The 25,187-nt window shown below is 36.6% G+C and overlaps 1 protein-coding gene across 3 annotated transcripts in view; it reads left to right on the top strand.

The window, feature by feature from the left end:
- Positions 1-13,333: 13,333 nt before the first annotated feature.
- Positions 13,334-25,187, top strand: part of Polr3D (RNA polymerase III subunit C53) — a 73,810-nt gene continuing 61,956 nt past the window's right edge. For 2 of the 3 annotated variants that reach the window (XM_081760386.1, XM_081760388.1), the window contains exons 1-2: positions 13,334-13,493; positions 23,075-23,321. In XM_081760386.1, coding sequence (XP_081616512.1) covers positions 23,083-23,321 — 239 coding nt within the window. In that variant the 5' untranslated portion in view covers positions 13,334-13,493; positions 23,075-23,082. Of the gene's footprint in view, positions 13,494-23,071; positions 23,322-25,187 lie in introns of all 3 variants that reach the window. The other variant, XM_081760387.1, reaches the window with a different exon arrangement.

A 25,187-nucleotide genomic window follows, 5' to 3' on the forward strand; every position in this document is an offset into this window, starting at 1 on the left:
GCTTTTGATGCTCTATTGAATGGAGGGTTCAAATCCCTATGACTTACGGTTCCTGAGATATGGCTCCTTAAATCTCCCGAAATCACAACTTTTTTTTTTTTGGCCAATATATAGGGAACGGTAAGAGTGACGCGAGAAATTCCATTACTTTCTCAGATAGTTTTTGATGCTCTATCGAATGGAGGGTTCAAATCCCTATGACTTACGGTTCCTGAGATATGGCTCCTTAAATCTCCCGAAATCCGAACTTTTTTTTTTTGGCCAATATATAGGGAACGGTAAGAGTGACGCGAGAAATTCCATTACTTTCTCAGATAGCTTTTGATGCTCTATTGAATGGAGGGTTCAAATCCCTATGACTTACGGTTCCTGAGATATGGCTCCTTAAATCTCCCGAAATCACAACTTTTTTTTTTTTGGCCAATATATAGGGAACGGTAAGAGTGACGCGAGAAATTCCATTACTTTCTCAGATAGTTTTTGATGCTCTATCGAATGGAGGGTTCAAATCCCTATGACTTACGGTTCCTGAGATATGGCTCCTTAAATCTCCCGAAATCCGAACTTTTTTTTTTTTGGCCAATATATAGGGAACGCTAAGAGTGACGCGAGAAATTCCATTACTTTCTCAGATAGCTTTTGATGCTCTATTGAATGGAGGGTTCAAATCCCTATGACTTACGGTTCCTGAGATATGGCTCCTTAAATCTCCCGAAATCCAAACTTTTTTTGGCCAATATATAGGGAACGGTAAAAGTGACGCGAGAAATTCCATTACTTTCTCAGATAGCTTTTGATGCTCTATCGAATGGAGGGTTCAAATCCCTATGACTTACGGTTCCTGAGATATGGCTCCTTAAATCTCCCGAAATCCAAACTTTTTTTGGCCAATATATAGGGAATGGTAAGAGTGACGCGAGAAATTCCATTACTTTCTCAGATAGTTTTTGATGCTCTATCGAATGGAGGGTTCAAATCCCTATGACTTACGGTTCCTGAGATATGGCTCCTTAAATCTCCCGAAATCCGAACTTTTTTTTTTTGGCCAATATATAGGGAACGGTAAGAGTGACGCGAGAAATTCCATTACTTTCTCAGATAGTTTTTGATGCTCTATCGAATGGAGGGTTCAAATCCCTATGACTTACGGTTCCTGAGATATGGCTCCTTAAATCTCCCGAAATCCAAACTTTTTTTTTTTGGCCAATATATAGGGAACGGTAAGAGTGACGCGAGAAATTCCATTACTTTCTCAGATAGTTTTTGATGCTCTATCGAATGGAGGGTTCAAATCCCTATGACTTACGGTTCCTGAGATATGGCTCCTTAAATCTCCCGAAATCCAAACTTTTTTTTTTTGGCCAATATATAGGGAACGGTAAGAGTGACGCGAGAAATTCCATTACTTTCTCAGATAGTTTTTGATGCTCTATCGAATGGAGGGTTCAAATCCCTATGACTTACGGTTCCTGAGATATGGCTCCTTAAATCTCCCGAAATCCGAACTTTTTTTTTTTGGCCAATATATAGGGAACGGTAAGAGTGACGCGAGAAATTCCATTACTTTCTCAGATAGTTTTTGATGCTCTATCGAATGGAGGGTTCAAATCCCTATGACTTACGGTTCCTGAGATATGGCTCCTTAAATCTCCCGAAATCCGAACTTTTTTTTTTTGGCCAATATATAGGGAACGGTAAGAGTGACGCGAGAAATTCCATTACTTTCTCAGATAGCTTTTGATGCTCTATCGAATGGAGGGTTCAAATCCCTATGACTTACGGTTCCTGAGATATGGCTCCTTAAATCTCCCGAAATCCAAACTTTTTTTGGCCAATATATAGGGAACGGTAAAAGTGACGCGAGAAATTCCATTACTTTCTCAGATAGCTTTTGATGCTCTATCGAATGGAGGGTTCAAATCCCTATGACTTACGGTTCCTGAGATATGGCTCCTTAAATCTCCCGAAATCCGAACTTTTTTTTTTGGCCAATATATAGGGAACGGTAAGAGTGACGCGAGAAATTCCATTACTTTCTCAGATAGTTTTTGATGTTCTATCGAATGGAGGGTTCAAATCCCTATGACTTACGGTTCCTGAGATATGGCTCCTTAAATCTCCCGAAATCACAACTTTTTTTTTTTTGGCCAATATATAGGGAACGGTAAGAGTGACGCGAGAAATTCCATTACTTTCTCAGATAGTTTTTGATGTTCTATCGAATGGAGGGTTCAAATCCCTATGACTTACGGTTCCTGAGATATGGCTCCTTAAATCTCCCGAAATCCGAACTTTTTTTTTTTGGCCAATATATAGGGAACGGTAAGAGTGACGCGAGAAATTCCATTACTTTCTCAGATAGCTTTTGATGCTCTATTGAATGGAGGGTTCAAATCCCTATGACTTACGGTTCCTGAGATATGGCTCCTTAAATCTCCCGAAATCACAACTTTTTTTTTTTTTGGCCAATATATAGGGAACGGTAAGAGTGACGCGAGAAATTCCATTACTTTCTCAGATAGTTTTTGATGTTCTATCGAATGGAGGGTTCAAATCCCTATGACTTACGGTTCCTGAGATATGGCTCCTTAAATCTCCCGAAATCCGAACTTTTTTTTTGGCCAATATATAGGGAACGGTAAGAGTGACGCGAGAAATTCCATTACTTTCTCAGATAGTTTTTGATGCTCTATCGAATGGAGGGTTCAAATCCCTATGACTTACGGTTCCTGAGATATGGCTCCTTAAATCTCCCGAAATCCGAACTTTTTTTTTTTGGCCAATATATAGGGAACGGTAAGAGTGACGCGAGAAATTCCATTACTTTCTCAGATAGCTTTTGATGCTCTATTGAATGGAGGGTTCAAATCCCTATGACTTACGGTTCCTGAGATATGGCTCCTTAAATCTCCCGAAATCACAACTTTTTTTTTTTGGCCAATATATAGGGAACGGTAAGAGTGACGCGAGAAATTCCATTACTTTCTCAGATAGTTTTTGATGTTCTATCGAATGGAGGGTTCAAATCCCTATGACTTACGGTTCCTGAGATATGGCTCCTTAAATCTCCCGAAATCCGAACTTTTTTTTTTTGGCCAATATATAGGGAACGGTAAGAGTGACGCGAGAAATTCCATTACTTTCTCAGATAGCTTTTGATGCTCTATTGAATGGAGGGTTCAAATCCCTATGACTTACGGTTCCTGAGATATGGCTCCTTAAATCTCCCGAAATCACAACTTTTTTTTTTTGGCCAATATATAGGGAACGGTAAGAGTGACGCGAGAAATTCCATTACTTTCTCAGATAGTTTTTGATGCTCTATCGAATGGAGGGTTCAAATCCCTATGACTTACGGTTCCTGAGATATGGCTCCTTAAATCTCCCGAAATCCGAACTTTTTTTTTTTGGCCAATATATAGGGAACGGTAAGAGTGACGCGAGAAATTCCATTACTTTCTCAGATAGCTTTTGATGCTCTATTGAATGGAGGGTTCAAATCCCTATGACTTACGGTTCCTGAGATATGGCTCCTTAAATCTCCCGAAATCACAACTTTTTTTTTTTTGGCCAATATATAGGGAACGGTAAGAGTGACGCGAGAAATTCCATTACTTTCTCAGATAGTTTTTGATGCTCTATCGAATGGAGGGTTCAAATCCCTATGACTTACGGTTCCTGAGATATGGCTCCTTAAATCTCCCGAAATCCGAACTTTTTTTTTTTGGCCAATATATAGGGAACGGTAAGAGTGACGCGAGAAATTCCATTACTTTCTCAGATAGCTTTTGATGCTCTATTGAATGGAGGGTTCAAATCCCTATGACTTACGGTTCCTGAGATATGGCTCCTTAAATCTCCCGAAATCACAACTTTTTTTTTTTTTTGGCCAATATATAGGGAACGGTAAGAGTGACGCGAGAAATTCCATTACTTTCTCAGATAGTTTTTGATGCTCTATCGAATGGAGGGTTCAAATCCCTATGACTTACGGTTCCTGAGATATGGCTCCTTAAATCTCCCGAAATCCGAACTTTTTTTTTTTTTGGCCAATATATAGGGAACGGCAAGAGTGACGCGAGAAATTCCATTACTTTCTCAGATAGCTTTTGATGCTCTATTGAATGGAGGGTTCAAATCCCTATGACTTACGGTTCCTGAGATATGGCTCCTTAAATCTCCCGAAATCCAAACTTTTTTTGGCCAATATATAGGGAACGGTAAAAGTGACGCGAGAAATTCCATTACTTTCTCAGATAGCTTTTGATGCTCTATCGAATGGAGGGTTCAAATCCCTATGACTTACGGTTCCTGAGATATGGCTCCTTAAATCTCCCGAAATCCAAACTTTTTTTTTTTTGGCCAATATATAGGGAACGGTAAGAGTGACGCGAGAAATTCCATTACTTTCTCAGATAGTTTTTGATGCTCTATCGAATGGAGGGTTCAAATCCCTATGACTTACGGTTCCTGAGATATGGCTCCTTAAATCTCCCGAAATCCGAACTTTTTTTTTTGGCCAATATATAGGGAACGGTAAGAGTGACGCGAGAAATTCCATTACTTTCTCAGATAGTTTTTGATGCTCTATCGAATGGAGGGTTCAAATCCCTATGACTTACGGTTCCTGAGATATGGCTCCTTAAATCTCCCGAAATCCAAACTTTTTTTTTTTGGCCAATATATAGGGAACGGTAAGAGTGACGCGAGAAATTCCATTACTTTCTCAGATAGTTTTTGATGCTCTATCGAATGGAGGGTTCAAATCCCTATGACTTACGGTTCCTGAGATATGGCTCCTTAAATCTCCCGAAATCCAAACTTTTTTTTTTGGCCAATATATAGGGAACGGAAAGAGTGACGCGAGAAATTCCATTACTTTCTCAGATAGTTTTTGATGCTCTATCGAATGGAGGGTTCAAATCCCTATGACTTACGGTTCCTGAGATATGGCTCCTTAAATCTCCCGAAATCCGAACTTTTTTTTTTTTGGCCAATATATAGGGAACGGTAAGAGTGACGCGAGAAATTCCATTACTTTCTCAGATAGTTTTTGATGCTCTATCGAATGGAGGGTTCAAATCCCTATGACTTACGGTTCCTGAGATATGGCTCCTTAAATCTCCCGAAATCCGAACTTTTTTTTTTGGCCAATATATAGGGAACGGTAAGAGTGACGCGAGAAATTCCATTACTTTCTCAGATAGCTTTTGATGCTCTATCGAATGGAGGGTTCAAATCCCTATGACTTACGGTTCCTGAGATATGGCTCCTTAAATCTCCCGAAATCCAAACTTTTTTTGGCCAATATATAGGGAACGGTAAAAGTGACGCGAGAAATTCCATTACTTTCTCAGATAGCTTTTGATGCTCTATCGAATGGAGTTTTCAAATCCCTATGACTTACGGTTCCTGAGATATGGCTCCTTAAATCTCCCAAAATCCGAACTTTTTTTTTTGGCCAATATATAGGGAACGGTAAGAGTGACGCGAGAAATTCCATTACTTTCTCAGATAGTTTTTGATGTTCTATCGAATGGAGGGTTCAAATCCCTATGACTTACGGTTCCTGAGATATGGCTCCTTAAATCTCCCGAAATCACAACTTTTTTTTTTTGGCCAATATATAGGGAACGGTAAGAGTGACGCGAGAAATTCCATTACTTTCTCAGATAGTTTTTGATGTTCTATCGAATGGAGGGTTCAAATCCCAATGACTTACGGTTCCTGAGATATGGCTCCTTAAATCTCCCGAAATCCGAACTTTTTTTTTTTTGGCCAATATATAGGGAACGGTAAGAGTGACGCGAGAAATTCCATTACTTTCTCAGATAGTTTTTGATGTTCTATCGAATGGAGGGTTCAAATCCCTATGACTTACGGTTCCTGAGATATGGCTCCTTAAATCTCCCGAAATCCGAACTTTTTTTTTTTTTGGCCAATATATAGGGAACGGTAAGAGTGACGCGAGAAATTCCATTACTTTCTCAGATAGTTTTTGATGTTCTATCGAATGGAGGGTTCAAATCCCTATGACTTACGGTTCCTGAGATATGGCTCCTTAAATCTCCCGAAATCCAAACTTTTTTTTTTGGCCAATATACAGGGAACGGTAAGAGTGACGCGAGAAATTCCATTACTTTCTCAGATAGTTTTTGATGTTCTATCGAATGGAGGGTTCAAATCCCTATGACTTACGGTTCCTGAGATATGGCTCCTTAAATCTCCCGAAATCCGAACTTTTTTTTTTTGGCCAATATATAGGGAACGGTAAGAGTGACGCGAGAAATTCCATTACTTTCTCAGATAGTTTTTGATGTTCTATCGAATGGAGGGTTCAAATCCCTATGACTTACGGTTCCTGAGATATGGCTCCTTAAATCTCCCGAAATCCGAACTTTTTTTTTTTTGGCCAATATATAGGGAACGGTAAGAGTGACGCGAGAAATTCCATTACTTTCTCAGATAGTTTTTGATGCTCTATCGAATGGAGGGTTCAAATCCCTATGACTTACGGTTCCTGAGATATGGCTCCTTAAATCTCCCGAAATCCGAACTTTTTTTTTTTGGCCAATATATAGGGAACGGTAAGAGTGACGCGAGAAATTCCATTACTTTCTCAGATAGCTTTTGATGCTCTATTGAATGGAGGGTTCAAATCCCTATGACTTACGGTTCCTGAGATATGGCTCCTTAAATCTCCCGAAATCACAACTTTTTTTTTTTGGCCAATATATAGGGAACGGTAAGAGTGACGCGAGAAATTCCATTACTTTCTCAGATAGTTTTTGATGCTCTATCGAATGGAGGGTTCAAATCCCTATGACTTACGGTTCCTGAGATATGGCTCCTTAAATCTCCCGAAATCACAACTTTTTTTTTTTTTTGGCCAATATATAGGGAACGGTAAGAGTGACGCGAGAAATTCCATTACTTTCTCAGATAGTTTTTGATGCTCTATCGAATGGAGGGTTCAAATCCCTATGACTTACGGTTCCTGAGATATGGCTCCTTAAATCTCCCGAAATCCGAACTTTTTTTTTTTTGGCCAATATATAGGGAACGGTAAGAGTGACGCGAGAAATTCCATTACTTTCTCAGATAGTTTTTGATGCTCTATCGAATGGAGGGTTCAAATCCCTATGACTTACGGTTCCTGAGATATGGCTCCTTAAATCTCCCGAAATCCAAACTTTTTTTTTTTGGCCAATATATAGGGAACGGTAAGAGTGACGCGAGAAATTCCATTACTTTCTCAGATAGTTTTTGATGCTCTATCGAATGGAGGGTTCAAATCCCTATGACTTACGGTTCCTGAGATATGGCTCCTTAAATCTCCCGAAATCCGAACTTTTTTTTTTTTGGCCAATATATAGGGAACGGTAAGAGTGACGCGAGAAATTCCATTACTTTCTCAGATAGTTTTTGATGCTCTATCGAATGGAGGGTTCAAATCCCTATGACTTACGGTTCCTGAGATATGGCTCCTTAAATCTCCCGAAATCCGAACTTTTTTTTTTTTTGGCCAATATATAGGGAACGGTAAGAGTGACGCGAGAAATTCCATTACTTTCTCAGATAGCTTTTGATGCTCTATTGAATGGAGGGTTCAAATCCCTATGACTTACGGTTCCTGAGATATGGCTCCTTAAATCTCCCGAAATCACAACTTTTTTTTTTTGGCCAATATATAGGGAACGGTAAGAGTGACGCGAGAAATTCCATTACTTTCTCAGATAGTTTTTGATGCTCTATCGAATGGAGGGTTCAAATCCCTATGACTTACGGTTCCTGAGATATGGCTCCTTAAATCTCCCGAAATCACAACTTTTTTTTTTTTTTGGCCAATATATAGGGAACGGTAAGAGTGACGCGAGAAATTCCATTACTTTCTCAGATAGTTTTTGATGCTCTATCGAATGGAGGGTTCAAATCCCTATGACTTACGGTTCCTGAGATATGGCTCCTTAAATCTCCCGAAATCCGAACTTTTTTTTTTTTGGCCAATATATAGGGAACGGTAAGAGTGACGCGAGAAATTCCATTACTTTCTCAGATAGCTTTTGATGCTCTATTGAATGGAGGGTTCAAATCCCTATGACTTACGGTTCCTGAGATATGGCTCCTTAAATCTCCCGAAATCACAACTTTTTTTTTTTGGCCAATATATAGGGAACGGTAAGAGTGACGCGAGAAATTCCATTACTTTCTCAGATAGTTTTTGATGCTCTATCGAATGGAGGGTTCAAATCCCTATGACTTACGGTTCCTGAGATATGGCTCCTTAAATCTCCCGAAATCACAACTTTTTTTTTTTTTTGGCCAATATATAGGGAACGGTAAGAGTGACGCGAGAAATTCGATTACTTTCTCAGATAGTTTTTGATGCTCTATCGAATGGAGGGTTCAAATCCCTATGACTTACGGTTCCTGAGATATGGCTCCTTAAATCTCCCGAAATCCGAACTTTTTTTTTTTTGGCCAATATATAGGGAACGGTAAGAGTGACGCGAGAAATTCCATTACTTTCTCAGATAGTTTTTGATGCTCTATCGAATGGAGGGTTCAAATCCCTATGACTTACGGTTCCTGAGATATGGCTCCTTAAATCTCCCGAAATCACAACTTTTTTTTTTTTGGCCAATATATAGGGAACGGTAAGAGTGACGCGAGAAATTCCATTACTTTCTCAGATAGTTTTTGATGTTCTATCGAATGGAGGGTTCAAATCCCTATGACTTACGGTTCCTGAGATATGGCTCCTTAAATCTCCCGAAATCCGAACTTTTTTTTTTTTTTGGCCAATATATATGGAACGGTAAGAGTGACGCGAGAAATTCCATTACTTTCTCAGATAGTTTTTGATGTTCTATCGAATGGAGGGTTCAAATCCCTATGACTTACGGTTCCTGAGATATGGCTCCTTAAATCTCCCGAAATCCAAACTTTTTTTTTGGCCAATATACAGGGAACGGTAAGAGTGACGCGAGAAATTCCATTACTTTCTCAGATAGTTTTTGATGTTCTATCGAATGGAGGGTTCAAATCCCTATGACTTACGGTTCCTGAGATATGGCTCCTTAAATCTCCCGAAATCCGAACTTTTTTTTTTTTTTGGCCAATATATAGGGAACGGTAAGAGTGACGCGAGAAATTCCATTACTTTCTCAGATAGTTTTTGATGTTCTATCGAATGGAGGGTTCAAATCCCTATGACTTACGGTTCCTGAGATATGGCTCCTTAAAACTCCCGAAATCCAAACTTTTTTTGGCCAATATATAGGGAACGGTAAGAGTGACGCGAGAAATTCCATTACTTTCTCAGATAGTTTTTGATGTTCTATCGAATGGAGGGTTCAAATCCCTATGACTTACGGTTCCTGAGATATGGCTCCTTAAATCTCCCGAAATCCGAACTTTTTTTTTTTTTGGCCAATATATAGGGAACGGTAAGAGTGACGCGAGAAATTCCATTACTTTCTCAGATAGTTTTTGATGCTCTATCGAATGGAGGGTTCAAATCCCTATGACTTACGGTTCCTGAGATATGGCTCCTTAAAACTCCCGAAATCCAAACTTTTTTTGGCCAATATATAGGGAACGGTAAGAGTGACGCGAGAAATTCCATTACTTTCTCAGATAGTTTTTGATGTTCTATCGAATGGAGGGTTCAAATCCCTATGACTTACGGTTCCTGAGATATGGCTCCTTAAAACTCCCGAAATCCAAACTTTTTTTGGCCAATATATAGGGAACGGTAAGAGTGACGCGAGAAATTCCATTACTTTCTCAGATAGTTTTTGATGTTCTATCGAATGGAGGGTTCAAATCCCTATGACTTACGGTTCCTGAGATATGGCTCCTTAAATCTCCCGAAATCCAAACTTTTTTTGGCCAATATATAGGGAACGGTAAGAGTGACACGAAAAATTCCATTACTTTCTCAGATAGCTTTTGATGCTCTATTGAATGAAGGGTTCAAAGCTTTAAAAAAAAAAAAAAAAAAAAAACCGCAAATAACACACGGTTGGTCAATTCCTGCTTCACGAGGGAAAAAATATTAAATCTTTAGTTTTACGTCCCACGAGTATGCCGGCTAGGCTAAAGGAGACGGTGATGATGAGAAATGAATGAAAGGGTGGAATTGAAGAAAGTGGGAGGAAACGGGAGAACCCCGAGAAAACCCACGTACACGGTGTTTGTCCACCACAAAGTTCACTTGGCGCGAGCTGAGATCGAACCATGGAGCACGAGGGAGTCAAGTCACATTATCAAAGCTATGAAAAGAAGATACAGTCATGAAGTTTAGATAGAACACATAACTAAGTGGAAAAGTTTACACTATCTTTTCCTTATAAAAACTTATTTACGATACCTGGACATGACTCTTTTAAGCCCTGAAAGGAGCTTCAGATCTTAAAGATGAAGTAGGCCTATATATTAAAAAAAAAAGAAAGATTTCCTCGTGCACTTAAAATGATGTTTCCTTCATTATTAGAGCTTATCTATGTCTTAACTTCTGCTATATCTTACAGAAAGTCGTCGTTGAACACGAAATAATAATAATAATAATAATAATAATAATAATAATAATAATAATAATAATAATAATAATAATAATAATAATAATAATAATAATAATAATAAAGCTCTTGGACATTCATATAATCTTACGTTCTGGCAACCCCGTACCCTTATTCAACTCTGTCTACTCTTAATAAGAAGGTAACTATGAATTTGGCGGCGAACACACTCTCTCGAAGCAGCAGTTCAACAACCATGGGTTGGCATTGGATTCTTTAGAGAATCGGGTACGTTGCTACTGTTTAAGAAGCACTCCACTTTTCGAAATTGTAAAAGCACTTAACAACACAATATTCATTGCTACAAATTATAATTATGCCCTTACTTTTCATAACAAAGCATACTTCGAAATATTCAACAAAGATGTAATTACATATCTCTCAACTAGCCATGCTATAAATTAGATGTTCCCAGTTGATGTATCGTACATGTCCGTGGGATATGTCGCGACATTTTATGATTGAAGACCTGAATTGCATAACATCCGAAGTCCACTCTGTTTCTTCGTATTTTGCGTTTTTTGTTTTTTATGTTAGCATATATGTTTTAAGGGTTATTCACTTGCATAATACGTAAATCCAAATCAAAACTTTAAAAAATACCAAAAAAAAAAAAAAAATCAGCTAAGCAGAATAGCATAACAAGTATAATTTTCTTGGCTTTCTTCTAAAATCACAAAAGTACTCCGGTCGACTTGGGATGTTCTGCAATTCGGGTCTTCAATTTAAAAATAAATTTAAATTATCAGTTGTAAACTTTATAAGTTACATTTTATTTTTAACGTGAATCCGTTAATAATAAGTTAAATCAATTTTTAGACCAATCAAAGGCAGTATCGATGCTCAATTTCATTTTCCATAATTGAATAATTTGGGTCTTATAGTATTATAATAAAAATCTAATAAGTGTGCTGCCAATTAAAATTGATTGGGAACTTCTCTCATAAATAATCTCCAGTGCTACATGACAACCATTTTTATCTTCTGTCACCAGAATATCAGTACAAGGACGAGGAAATTCTTTTTTAAAAAATTCAATAAGACAGGCACAATATACAATCACAATTCGTTTATGCTATAAGGTTGGGAGCCTTCCCCGCTGGTCTAGTGGCTAGCGTGTACCAACATTATCCCAGATTCGATTTCTGATGGAAGATCACAAAATATAATTTCACACTTTTTCACTTTCATTAATTATCCATCTCCTTAAGCCTAAAGAGTATTAACATGTGACGTTAAACTATAATAATGATACGTAGTAATAATAATAATAATAATAATAATAATAATAATAATAATAATAATAATAATAATAATAATAATAATAATAATAATGTACGGTATCTATTCTTTTCGATATACAAAAAAATTGTGTCTCCCACGGTTTCGCTGTCCCTCTACTTGTTCTACTCAAAAATTAAAGCTGACGTCGCCATTGATTAAGAGAATTCTAACTGCCTGTTCCATTTGATTGGTGGGGACCGCGGTGGCTCAATGACAGCCCTCCCAGTTGGTCTAGTGGCAAGCACGTGAGCCTGTGGTGCACGGGGTCACGGGTTCGATTTCCGGTGGGAGAGCTTTGTGATTTTAACTGTCCTCGATTTTTCTGAGTTCGTATCCCTGTCGTTCTAGGAAAAGCCAGTTAAACGAGTAAAGCATATAAAGCAAATTCAGTATAGTTAGGTCAAGTAAGGCACGTTCGGTAATTCAGTTAACTTTGAAAAAAGTGGCAGAGCGTTCACGTCTGGTGCTTGGGGTCCCTGGTTCGATCCCAGCTCGCGTCAAGTGAACTGTAGTGGACAAACACCGTGTGCATGGTTTTTCTCGGGTCTCCCGTTTCCTCCCACTTTCTTCATTCCACTATTCCATCCATTTCTCACTAACACCATCTTCTTTAGACTAGTCGCCATAATCGTAGGACGTAAAACTGAAAGATTTCATTTCCTTTCAACTAAAACATTATTTTTATTTACTATTTTACACAATTAATTGAATGAATCAGTGTTTAGCGTCCACTGTAGCAACGGGGCTAGATGAGACAGAGATCTACAGCACATGAGCTGGCACCAGGTCGAACCTGGGTCTCCTGCACTGAAAATGTGTATACTAACCAGGTAACCATATAGCCATAAGAGAGGTTGTTCTGCACATTGGCGTCTCTGGCATGTAAAATTTTGGGGGGGGGACATCAAAGGAAATGATCGAACTGCTAGTGAGTATCTAAATAAATTAAATTAAAATAAAATATTGAATATTTCGTATTTCAAAATATTGGGGGGACGCGTCCCCCCCGTCCCACCGCCAGAGACACCCATGGTCTGCAAAATGTAAATTAATATTAAAACTAATAATTTTATAAAATGGAAAGCAAGATTAACTGAACATTGTTTATAACTAGATTACTTTGAAAATATTTACACCGTTAATGACTATAACATACAACATATACAACAACAACAACAACAACAACAACTACTACTACTACTACTACTACTACTACTACTACTACTACTACTACTACTACTACTACTACTACTAATAATAATAATAATAATAATAATAATAATAATAATAATAATAATAATAATAATAATGTAATAACAATCCCCACTTATAGCTAATATTATGGAAGAATAGATTGGAGAGATAGCTAAATATAGTCTATAAATTGTTTCAGGTGTAGTATCGTACATAGCAGATCATACTGTGATAATATAGTGCAATCCGCACTTCTCTTGTCGTCAATTTTTCTTGCTAGATGGCAGTAGTTGGAGTGCATAATCAAGATGGCGAGCTGCGAAGTTTAAATGGCATGTGAGAGAAGTAAACAAATACAAAAAATAAAAATGTTGATGCGAATAATATCATGGAGTATTTATTAGCAGAATATAACTTTGAAAATTAAACAAAGTAAGTAAATTGAATCAGCAATATATATATTTTAATGACACTACTTTCACACTTAAGTAGTTTTTCACAATAATGTGAAACGTGACATGTTCTTCGATATGTATGTTAAAATTCGTTTCTTAATAGGAAAAATAACGTACAGTATGCAGTAACTAGGAGTAAGTAATTTTAGGTATTTCAATATTACCATGAACTGCGAAAATAATTGTAGAAACCCTGCAACCGAGTGAAGTGTGATAGGTGTACCATACACTTTGCACTTACACTCGTGTTATTTGTACTTATTGACTAGTTGCGATGACAATCATGTTATGAAAGGTCACTCTTTTTACCAAGAACCCCGTCAAAATAAGATTCTTTTCGTGTATATAATTTTTTATAATAATAGCTGTGTCATAGGCATTGTTAAATTAGGCCAAGATTCATTATTTGCCTTACTTCCGTAGTTGGCATCTGTGCATAAATTGATAAAAAGTAGGGTAATAGTTAAGAACAGCTACTTCTCATCTCCCGTGCACGAGGATACATCTTACTGTTGCACTACCTAAACACCCTAAGTACAAGGGCAAGAACTCAGTTTATTACCTACTTTTTAACATCCTAGATAGTCATTGAATAATTCCTGAAAGTATGGCGTTTCTCGTCCTTCCCTAAATGGGAAGTACGGCTCCTTAATTATAACCAAAAGTAGAGCCAGTTTTACATTCCTTGTTCCAGTTAGTGAGCTTAAGCAGATACAATCAATGGCACTGCTTTCATATATGAGTGCATAAGGAAATTATAAACAAATCTTCTTGTATGCACTAACTCACTCCGCTTACGCACCTACGGATGCTACTGTGTGTGTTCTCTGCTTTGCCCTTACGTTACATGGGTTAGATACAATATTGTGTTGTAAAGAAAGTAAATTTTGTACGTACATTTAAAGCTGTATTCTTACTTCAAATACCGGGTAGTAATAGTATACATGAGAACACCCTGTCTTCCGTGCGCGAGGATACTTCATATTATATATCTATACGTTACCAAATTAAATCACTGCGTTGTCTTCATTATATGTGCTTAACATTCTATTTTTACTTTCTAGAATAAATTTTGTTGATTTCCATTCGAAAAATGTTAAATATTTTTAAATTTATATCATGATGCAGACCAAAATCCTTGTTGCATATAATGTAATGCGCTATAGCATATAAAGTACAAGGGCAAATAGGTACGTTCTTTTTTATTTTCGTATCAGTGGATAAGTAAATGAAAGTGGGTTTGTTACCCCCTTTCTAAGTTCGTAGATACTCAATGAATAATCCCTAAAAGTATGAGCGTCCAGCTTCTTCTGGAACTCAGACGGTCTTACGTATACTATATCCAAATACCGTTTGAGCATTCATGTTCTGTTGTACACATTTGATATGAAACAATTGAATTCTCTTGTCGCGCAAATAGAACTCATGAAGACCCATCGTGGGGCACTTTGCACTTGATACTCTCTTATATTTTGATTTCTAGAAAGGAGGAAGTAAGACAATTTTGTAGAATAACAAAGAGGTGGGTAATTCTGTATAATTAATGTAGAATAGAAATAAAATTCCCTGTTACACTCAGGATTTAGGCGCCAGCTGTTTTGACTGAAAATTTCTTCAATTTCCTTCAAAACATACCAAGGAAATATTAGAGAAGCACCTCAAGTCAGGAGCCAGATATGAAAGAAAGTAGCCTTATTAACCCTTTCTGATTCACTCGTGCAGACGGTTCTGTCAAATACAAAATTTATAGGTAAAATACGATGTGAAACATACTTAGTGGAGGAATGAAAGTGTAAATATAAAAAATTACTGTCAGTATACAGCATATTGAAATGAATTTTGAGTAAAAGTACGTATTGTATGTGTACTCTTCCATTATGCTCGTTTATGGGTATACTCCCCATCGGTGGTGGGCATGCTCCCTACGGATACACTCCCTCGCTACTGCTCGAACTCCCGGCTGCGCTCCTGCTCTGACAGGGTTAGATAACATTCGTGCTTTTTAGTGGCCACCTAGCACAAGTTGGTTCATGTTTTACGCACTATCGTTTTTATGTCATACGTTCACACTGTATTTATACTGAGCCCACCTGAAGTCAATCTGCAAGTAGTAATGGAGCTCCTCATTTAGTGCATGCACTGCTAAAAGAAATACAAAGCTCTAACCTACCTGAAAATGTAAGAAATGGGTCAAAATTCGGTACAACCGTCTATTCGAGTAATGCCACCCTTTCTGCACAAATGTTCTATCTGTACCACAAAGTTTTATTTTGTGTGTTCGTCCGTCCAGAGGGTATAACGTAACAAAATGTATTTTCCATTCTGCGTTCAACGATTTAGGATGATGACATTCCTTCAAGTTTGGGGTTGAACTATTTTGAGGTAGCGTAGAAACAATTCTGTCTTTGCTGTGCAAAAGTGGATGGAAAAGGAAGTTTACTAAGTGTTGTTTATCGGTGGTTATTTCCAACAGTTCATTCACATGCATTTAAAAATTGATATTGTACAGGGTGGTCCGAAAGTAGGTATACAACCCGGTACTGATCAGCTTATTGCTTTTTGTATAATCTCTTATTGTTATCCATCAGATAGACTTAGCTTCTTTATTATTTGTTCTTAAAGACTTTTTACTTATGTTTTAAGCTCAGAACAGCCGTGGCAAATAAACCCACAAGCTAGAATGTTGCATTTAATCAATGCAAGGTTGTATACCTACTTTTGGGCAACCCTGTAGTATTTACCCTTCCTCTTTCGCAATTTTCCTCTGAGATATACGGATAACTTAGAAGAAAAATGAGAACAAACTAAAACTAGTTCACTACCGAGGAGTCTTAATGGATATTTCTAAGTTGACATTGGAAAAATGGAAATCACAGACTTCAAAAATCTACAAACAACACAATAAAAAATCTCAGTGAAGTGGATTTCGTTCCCATTGTGTTCTAAACTCTCCTATGAATAGCGAAAAGTTGCTAACAAGTAGGATTTCAAGATAGTGTTTAACCCTCCGATAAAATTAAGTAACTTTATAAAATACTAAAATTATTATATGCACCGTCTTAATTTCTCAGGACCTTATTTAGTAATTTCTCAATGCCAGCTACAGACTAAAAGGAACATAATAACAAGGATTAAGGAACATTGAGTGCACTAAACTATTTCAACGATCTCTGGTGCCTTCGTCAGTAGCTCTGGAAAAGTTTCATGGAAGTGTCTTTTTTCTTTCCAGTATGTCATTTTGTACTTTTCAATCCTTAATATAAATTCCTTGTACTCTAAAACAACTCTTCTTTTACCCGATCGAAATACTTATCAGAAGCATTTGTAGTGTTACTGTTGTGGTTATAGACTCATAAGATTACATGATTTTTCAGCTTACCACGCATTTGAAATTCCTATTAAGTAATAGCTACTTATCGAGAGGTTGGTGAAATAGTTTAGTGTAATTAAGTTGTAAGTTGATATATTTTGTACAAATTACATAAATATGCGTCTCTCTAAAACAAGATACGAGCCTCTTAAGGTAAGATATTATAATTTTTATTATTAATGGATGACGTGGATTATGTTCATTAACATACTAAGATACTAATGTCAATTTGTATTCCTATTTTAGAATATTGTTTTTCTTAATTGAGCTTTTTGTCATTTTACTTGGTTCACTTCAGCTTTCGTCCTTGGAGTGGAGACGACTTTTTTTTTTTTCTCCCTATAAAGAGAAGGCTTTCCTCATATATTTACCATATCAAAACAGAGTTTGCCCAAATCGACCGAACCCACCTGAAAAAACCCACGTTGGTTTTTGAGATTTTTTATTAGTATATTATTTTTACAACCAATTTGTACCATATTGCTGTATTATTTACGAGATTTTAAACTTGTAATGGGAGAATACTTGCGTAGTCTCAGTATTTAATTAATATTAAGACTGTTCTAAGACCAGTATGCCGCGTGAATGAATTCTCACCTTGGTTTGGGATGATTAAAAAACAAATTAATGTATGGATTGTTTTTATATTTAAAATGACAAACCCAATTTTATATTTTAAAAATCAACCAAACAAAATATAATAATAAAACTTCGAGAACATAGCTACGTAGAATGTAGGAATTATTGATTTGAAGCACTCTTGTCACAAGCATAGAACTGGAAATGTTTCTTTACAAACATTTATTATGGCGAGGTGAACATAAATGGAAACACAGAAAGGGATCCCAAAATTCGAATTTAAAACCACACAAAAACGGTCTAGTCAATTTGGGGCATACAAAGTTAGTCCTTGAACTTTGGAAAATTTATCTGTATTTATTTTGGCACGGCGGATCGGTGACAGAGGAGATGTATTATTAAAATGATACGATATATGTGGAACTTATTATCAAAACGTCTCTTGTCCACTTTTTTTGAAAATCGAGATATAAATATACACGGAATCATTGAATAATTATTTACATCTTTGCGTTATTTCCCAGAACGCAGAGAAAAATGGATTTGAAATATGCACTTTAATTCAAAACGTCTCTTGTCCACTGCAAAATGGCGGACACCTTACAGCAGTAAAGTTTCGAAGCAAAACGTTCTATGTCCATTCCCACTTGAACACGATTTTTGCTGTTTTATTTCAAACTGTCTCTTGTTCATAGATTTTCCTCAGCAATTACTTGACACAAAAGTGCAGTAATTATTGCTTTCTAGAACATTTAATAGATATTTAAGTCCACAAAACTAGTTGGTTGGTACCCTTGGCTCAATCGAGATAATTGACAAAAGATTTGTGTGGTAACTTTATATTTTATGGTGATTGAGGTCATATCAGCCATATTGTTTCACTTATTTCTTAGTAAAATTGGTGCTTGAAGTTTGAAAGCACTTAGAAAAGTTATTTGTCAGACGTGTTCATTTTCATAGATATGAGTGGTAATCAAGAAGAAGAAAATAATTCCAAATTTTCATTATTTTGTATCAAATTGTCTCTTGTCCGATAGATTTGCTTTCAAAACGTCCCTTGTCCTTTTTTTTAGTTTCAAAATGTCTCTTGTCCAAATTAAATACCTTTATTATTCATTACTTGTATCTTGAATTTTGTTTATAACGTAAGGCAATAATGGTTTAAAGAATTTCTACATCAAATCTTACAATATTTAATAACCTTTTAAAATAATTATTAGTTTTTTTCGATTTGCAAAAATTTTTGTTGGATGGACAAGGGACGTTTTGATAATAAGCTCCACATATATAGTATTCAGTTCGACGCGAGAAACAGTAAACACGCGGCTGAGACAGATTCAAATTTCACAGTGTCATTTAAAAACTTAGTGTGATTTTGAATGTTCTTGGTACAGGGGCGGACCTTTGGTCTAGAAAAGTGTATAGTTGTATGTATTCATCTTATCGCAGGAATCAAAAGGAATATCGGGATAAAAGGAACTCAAAATTCAACTTCAGCATCATCACGTAAAACCAGCTAACACGATTTGCTTTCGTCACGTATTCGTAGCCTTTTCGCCCCGAGAAAATTTGCAAGAAATTTAACAGGTGACAATTGGTTTCACGTTGCAAAGTATGAAAAAGAAAACGAATAACCACAGCTCGTACCCACTCCTTGATAGTTTAAAAAAAAAAAAAAAGTAACAGGATTAATATGTTCGTTGATTCAGACCTAAGAACCGGTAGGGATAAGAGGGCGTGAATGTTCCGGTTTTTCATGGAACTGATGAGTTTATCTGCATCTGTTGTTACATATGGAAGAAACAGAATAATAAAGAATGTGCAGTTGTGTTTTGTAATTAATTAGCATGTTGAAGTTACAACATTTTTAATCATGGCGAATGGTAAGTTTAGATAAACATTTATTATGTGTAATGTTTTTATGTTCCAGAAGTAATAACCTATTTTATTATTGTTATTTGATTGATTGGTATGGAGCTTAATATTTCTTTCAGCACGTACGCTAAACGAGACGTGCTTAACGCGGAATCAGAACCACATAAACTCTTACTCAAAATCGAACCTAGGTTTTCCGCGCTTAAATTGCGTTCGCTACCCACAAAGCACGAGGAAGTTCTAACATATGTATACGATACAAATTGATAAGCTGGTAATAAGTAGTTGTTGAGTTAGAAATGTATATATGATATGATCTGTATTAGTTATTGCTTCAAAATGCACCTATTTTCACTAACTGAAATTGATCACGTAGGCAGGTTTCACTATATTATCAAACGAAAACATTTTTACTCTTTTTATCGTTCTTGAATTCAGTTTGGTTTTCAGCCATGGAAAGTTTGCGAATAACCCGGGTTCGACTCCTGGTGAAGGTTCATATGGTTCTAATTCCACGTTAAGCGCGTCTCACATATCTTAGGTGCTGAAACAGGTATTAAATTTCGAACCAATAAATCAAATAACACATACCCTAGGAAATATTTCTGCAATTTAAAAAGATTAAATGTAATAAATAATCTGTCTGATTTTACCATTTGCACTGTATGATTTAAATGTTCCAATTTCATCGTGCGAATTACCTATAAAACGCTATGGAATTCTATTTGCGCTGGTCTAGTAGTTAGCGCGCTTTTGTTGCACGTGGTCCTGGGTTCGATTCTCGGGTGGGGTACATTGAGGTTTGAACACATTATGGTAGTTCACGAGGAAATTAAATATTGACTAAAAGCAGGGAATTCGTGTTATTGTTCAGTTCAAAATATTTTGTCGTCCCGAATTCTGTCGGGGAATTTGGAGCTTAAAATATATAAAACGATAATCATGCCTGTTGTTTTGTATGGCTGCGAAACATGGTCGCTTACTCTGAGAGAAGAATGAAGGCTGGAAGTATTTGAGAACAAGTCCTAAGACGAATATTCGGACCAAGAGGAACGGGAATGGGGAATGGCGGAAACTTCATAACGAGGAACTGCATAATTTATATTGTTTACCAAAAGTTGTTACGGTCTTGAAGTCCAGGAGGCTCAGTGGGCAGGTCATGTAGCCAGAATGAAAGAAAGTAGGAATGCTTTGAAAGTTTTGACTGGAAATCCAATCGGAAAATAACCATTAGGGAGACCTGGGAGCAAATGGGAGGACAATATTAAGATGGATCTCGCAGAAATAGGAATACAATGTAGAAACTGGATCGAGTTGGTTAAGGATAGAAGTCAACGAAGAGCTTTTATGAACGCGGCATTAAACTTCCTTGTTCCATACGCCTAGGCCATAGAGCTAGTTAGTTATGGTAGTTTAGATTTCACCTTAAAATATAGGTTAACGTCTGATATATAGCCTGGGTACTGAAAATGGCCATAAATAAATATATTTTGAACACTAGAGAAGCATGGAATTCAATCACTAGAATAGAACAGGCAGCATTGTCACTATACCACGTGAAGGATAGTAAAATTGTACTTCGCATATCAACGAATTTCAGAGAGTACATATCTTGCGTGTTACTGTTTAGGTTGATGTTTGGAGTTAGTGTTCTACTGTGTCTCGTCTGTTTTCTCACTATGGAAAGTACTACTTTTTGAACGGTAGATGTACTCCTTAAAATATTATTTGGTACCTAACTTTCTATGCTTAGTTACTGCTTTTTTATTACAGGGCTCATAGCGAGTCACTTTTTAAACTAAAAGTTACTTTTTTTTTCAAGTTGGTCACTAAAAGTTACTTTTTTTTTTTCAAATTTGTCACTAAAAGTTACTTTTTTTGGGAGGTAAAGTGACTTTTTCGTGTGATTTATGTTCTGCATTGGAAGTTTTCTAAGAAAAATATAAAAATAAATGGAAAAAGGCAGAAAATTGTTACTCATTACTCTTCTGAAAGCTTCAGTACTTGCTGCTACATGTGAAACAGTCAGCTTTATTCTCACTTCAGCTTTTATTCTTTCTAAAGCACAGTGGATGGTTGGTAGATGCTTAAGCTCTCAAGGTGGGGTTGAGAACCCTTCTGTGTCTATTCTTTCTTCTATCATAATAGTCTTTTAGTTTTCTCTCGAAATAGTTAACGCTCCGCTCAAGGTTGTGTGTGTGTATTTGTGTGGTTCATCATGTTCATCTTGTGTTATGCTTCTTGTATGTTCTTCTTAAGAGTATGTGATGAATTTGAATATTTCACGGCTTTGAGAACTCTCAATGCTAAGTTACATATAATGTCTGAGATGAAGAAATTCGGAAATATGCCAAAACTGGTTCCACTTAGTCAGAAGCTTCTTACATCTGCTAAGTCTGCTTACCGTAACTACAAAGCATACTTCTTCTTCTTCACCTCAACGATAGGTTGGTGGGCAACATGGAAATTTTAAAACTTTTCTCTGGCTTGGGAGAGCTGTTTTATACTCTAATAAGGCCTCTTCGTAACTGCATCTAGATATTCTATCCTTGGTTTTCCTCTTCCTGGTTTTCCTTCTGCCTTTTCCTCTATCAGCACAGTGATCCAATCGGAGTGTCGAATAAGATTGTCCAGCATGCTGTTTCTTCTTTTTCCTATTATTTTCATGATTTGACGTCCTTCATTAGCTTCCTTTAGTACGTCTTCATTCCTTTTCCTTTCGGTCCATGATATGCGCAGCATTCTGCGCCACCTAAGAAAGGAGGAAGCTCAAAAAGAAGAAGTAAAGAAGAAAAGATGAAACAAAACAACAAACAAAGAGAGAGGTAGTGGAGAAATTGACAAAGGAAAAAAAAGGGCATGATGAGATTTTGATCACTTTTCAACTATTTATGAGACCAGACCACTATGAGCCCTGTTATTAATCTGGACCCTTCTGATTTGAGAAGTTCGTCAACGTTCGAATAAGTTTACCAATACTTACGCAACTAAATATTTCATATTTTGTAAATGTATGAAGTAGTGAAGGGTAACACACAAAGAATGAAAAAGTGACCGACTGGACCGAGAGTTAAACTCGGGACCTCCAGCATACCGTGCCGATGCATTAACCACTGCGCCACCCAGTCTCTCACTCTCGAGGTCGGTGGTCTCATCTCGGACCACGTCGTTTGTGCCACAGACCCCTGCTGTGATTGCACAATCCTGTGTTCATATACCAAGCACCTTATGACGGTTGTGATTTCATATATACTAATAAAAGGAGGAAACAGCCGTTTTCACATTAGAATCCTCTATAGATGCGAATTCATAACACACAAATCATAACCGTCATGGTGCTTGGTATATGGACCGTTATTATATAGCAAATGGAATACTTACTACCAAATAAAGTAGTAATAATCTTTCTTGTATTCCTAAGAAAACAATATCCGATGTTTCGGGTACTTCATCAAGTATTTATTATCAAAGGTCGTAGAGGCTTGAAACATATGCAGCAACAGGATCTTTGTATGCTTAAAGCTTCAACGTCAGTGGAAATCTTCAGTGTGTAAGAAAGATTTAATGTATTCTAACCTAGCAACCTTTGTATATTAGGGGGGATATGCTGTGTATTCTTTCCCTCCTTTTTAGAATTAAGTTTAGTGTACCAAAAATGTAAACTTTAACTTATTGTGCATCTCCTAGTTTCTTTAAGTAATTGTACATATAATTTATTGTATTTCTTTCAGCAGAATTCATCATGGAGGACACCAAAACGGAGAAGAAGTTAGTGAACAGCAATCAAATAATAGCAGAAAATGGTGCTCTGCCACAGAATAACCTGACACGCCCTGGAGTTCCTAACCGCCTTCCTTCCTTCAAGGGTCCTCGAGATCTTACACTTGGTCTGGGGAAGAACCCGATTATCCCTAACACTAAGTCACGGAAAACGTTCACACCAAATATTCCAGCAAGGAGAGAAAGAAACAAAATATTGGAGTAAGATACTTTCTTTTACAGTGCTTTTATTAGATTATTTTTTTCTGTTTGTTTGAATGAAATCCTCACCAAATATTCCAATAAGGAGAGAAACGAACAAATTAATGGAGTAAGATGCTTTATCTCTTGTAATGATTTTATTAGGTTATTTTTCTGTTTATTTATTTATTTATTGCTCAACACAACAGGCGGATGCCCAGTTGAAATGATGGAATACTACAATACATTTTTACAATACATTTTTTAGTGCTTTATTACAGGATCTAGATCTGTACTTAGATTAATTTTATCATGTTTTTGACATAATTTGTTATAAAGAGAACATACTCTCCAGATTGGTAACTTCAGCATTATGTTGGTCCTAGAATTTTTGCAATAGAAGAGACCCGTATTATTAGCTCTATTTCTAAATAAAGGAACATGAAAGTTTAATGTTGATACAGAGTTTGAGCAATCGAATACTTTTTGATCTATTTTTTTGGAGGAATACCGGATCGGCAATATTACGCCTTTGTTCTAGTGAGTAAATATTAAAATTATCTATCAGTGTACTTAGTTTTCAAGTGAGGGATAAATTCCACTTACCTTGTATATCTGATACCTATGAAATTTCTTGAACTTCTTCAATTTGTTCGCGATACTTTAGTTGCAAAGGGTTCCAAATTACAACAGCCTATTCAGGGTGTCTATCAGTTACGAAAGTCATGAAATCAGAAAACGGTCATGAAAGTCAAGAAAAAGTCACAAAATTTAGCTTTTAGATCACGATTTTTTTCTTACCTGGAGAAATATGATATACACTGGAAACTTTTGTTCTATAAAACATCAAAATTCACCACCAAAAATGTCTATTTTCGGCTTTAGACCCTACCAAATCGCAAGCAAAGCACACTTCTATCGCATGCATGGAAATTTGGCCCAGTTCGCACCAAAATTCGCTCTTCAGAATGTTATTAAATTTTATTGTTTGGGAAACAAAAGGTCACGAAATTTCATTTTGAAATTTTAGTAGACACCCTGCTATTTCAACTTGGAGCGTACACATGAGTAATACATTTTCAGAAGTGTTGCTATATTATTGAAGTCCTTACCACTTCTAATTACGAATTCTAATAATTTAAAAGCATCATGAGTAACATTTTCGATGTGTTTAATAAACGTTAATTTCGGGTCACATGTAACACCTAGATCTTTAACTGTATTCGGCCTGCATATAGAGGTATTATTAAACTTACAATCACATTTAAATGTATTTTTGTTTCTGCTGAACGATAGTACGTTACATTTCGTTGTGTTCAGTTCAAGTTTATTGACTGAACTTTGTTTGTTTGTTTATTTGTTACAGTTAAATTCACACCAAATATTCTAGGAACAAAGTAATGGTGTAAGATACTTTTTTCTTTCTTACAATGCTTTTATTAGATTATTTGTTTCCGTGTTTGTTAGAGTTAAATTCACACGAAATAATTCAGCAAGGAGAGAAAAAGAAACAATGTAATGGATATTACGCAGAAATTATGGAAAATGTCTGGAAGAGCTCGAAATGTGGGTGTGGAGAAGAATGGAGAGAATTACTTGGGTCGAGCGGAAAACGAATGAGAGTGTGTTAGAAATGGTGGGGAGGAGAGAGCAGTTTTAGATATTATTAAGAAGAGGAAGAAAAACTGGTTGGGATATTGGGTAAGTAAGAACAGTATCATGAGGGACGTGCTAGAGGGTATGGTGACAGGAAAGAGAGGAAGGGGGTGAAGGAGACCACAATTAATGGATGATATCAAAACGGAAAAATCGTACGTGAAGACGAAGAGGTTAACGGAAGACTGTGGAGCATGGAAGCTTCTCAGTTGCGGCAAGTGATCTCACAAT

The sequence above is a fragment of the Thermobia domestica genome, chromosome 5 (assembly GCF_964235325.1).
Source record: "Thermobia domestica chromosome 5, izTheDome1.hap1.1, whole genome shotgun sequence".
Classification (NCBI taxonomy): Eukaryota; Metazoa; Arthropoda; class Insecta; order Zygentoma; family Lepismatidae; genus Thermobia; species Thermobia domestica.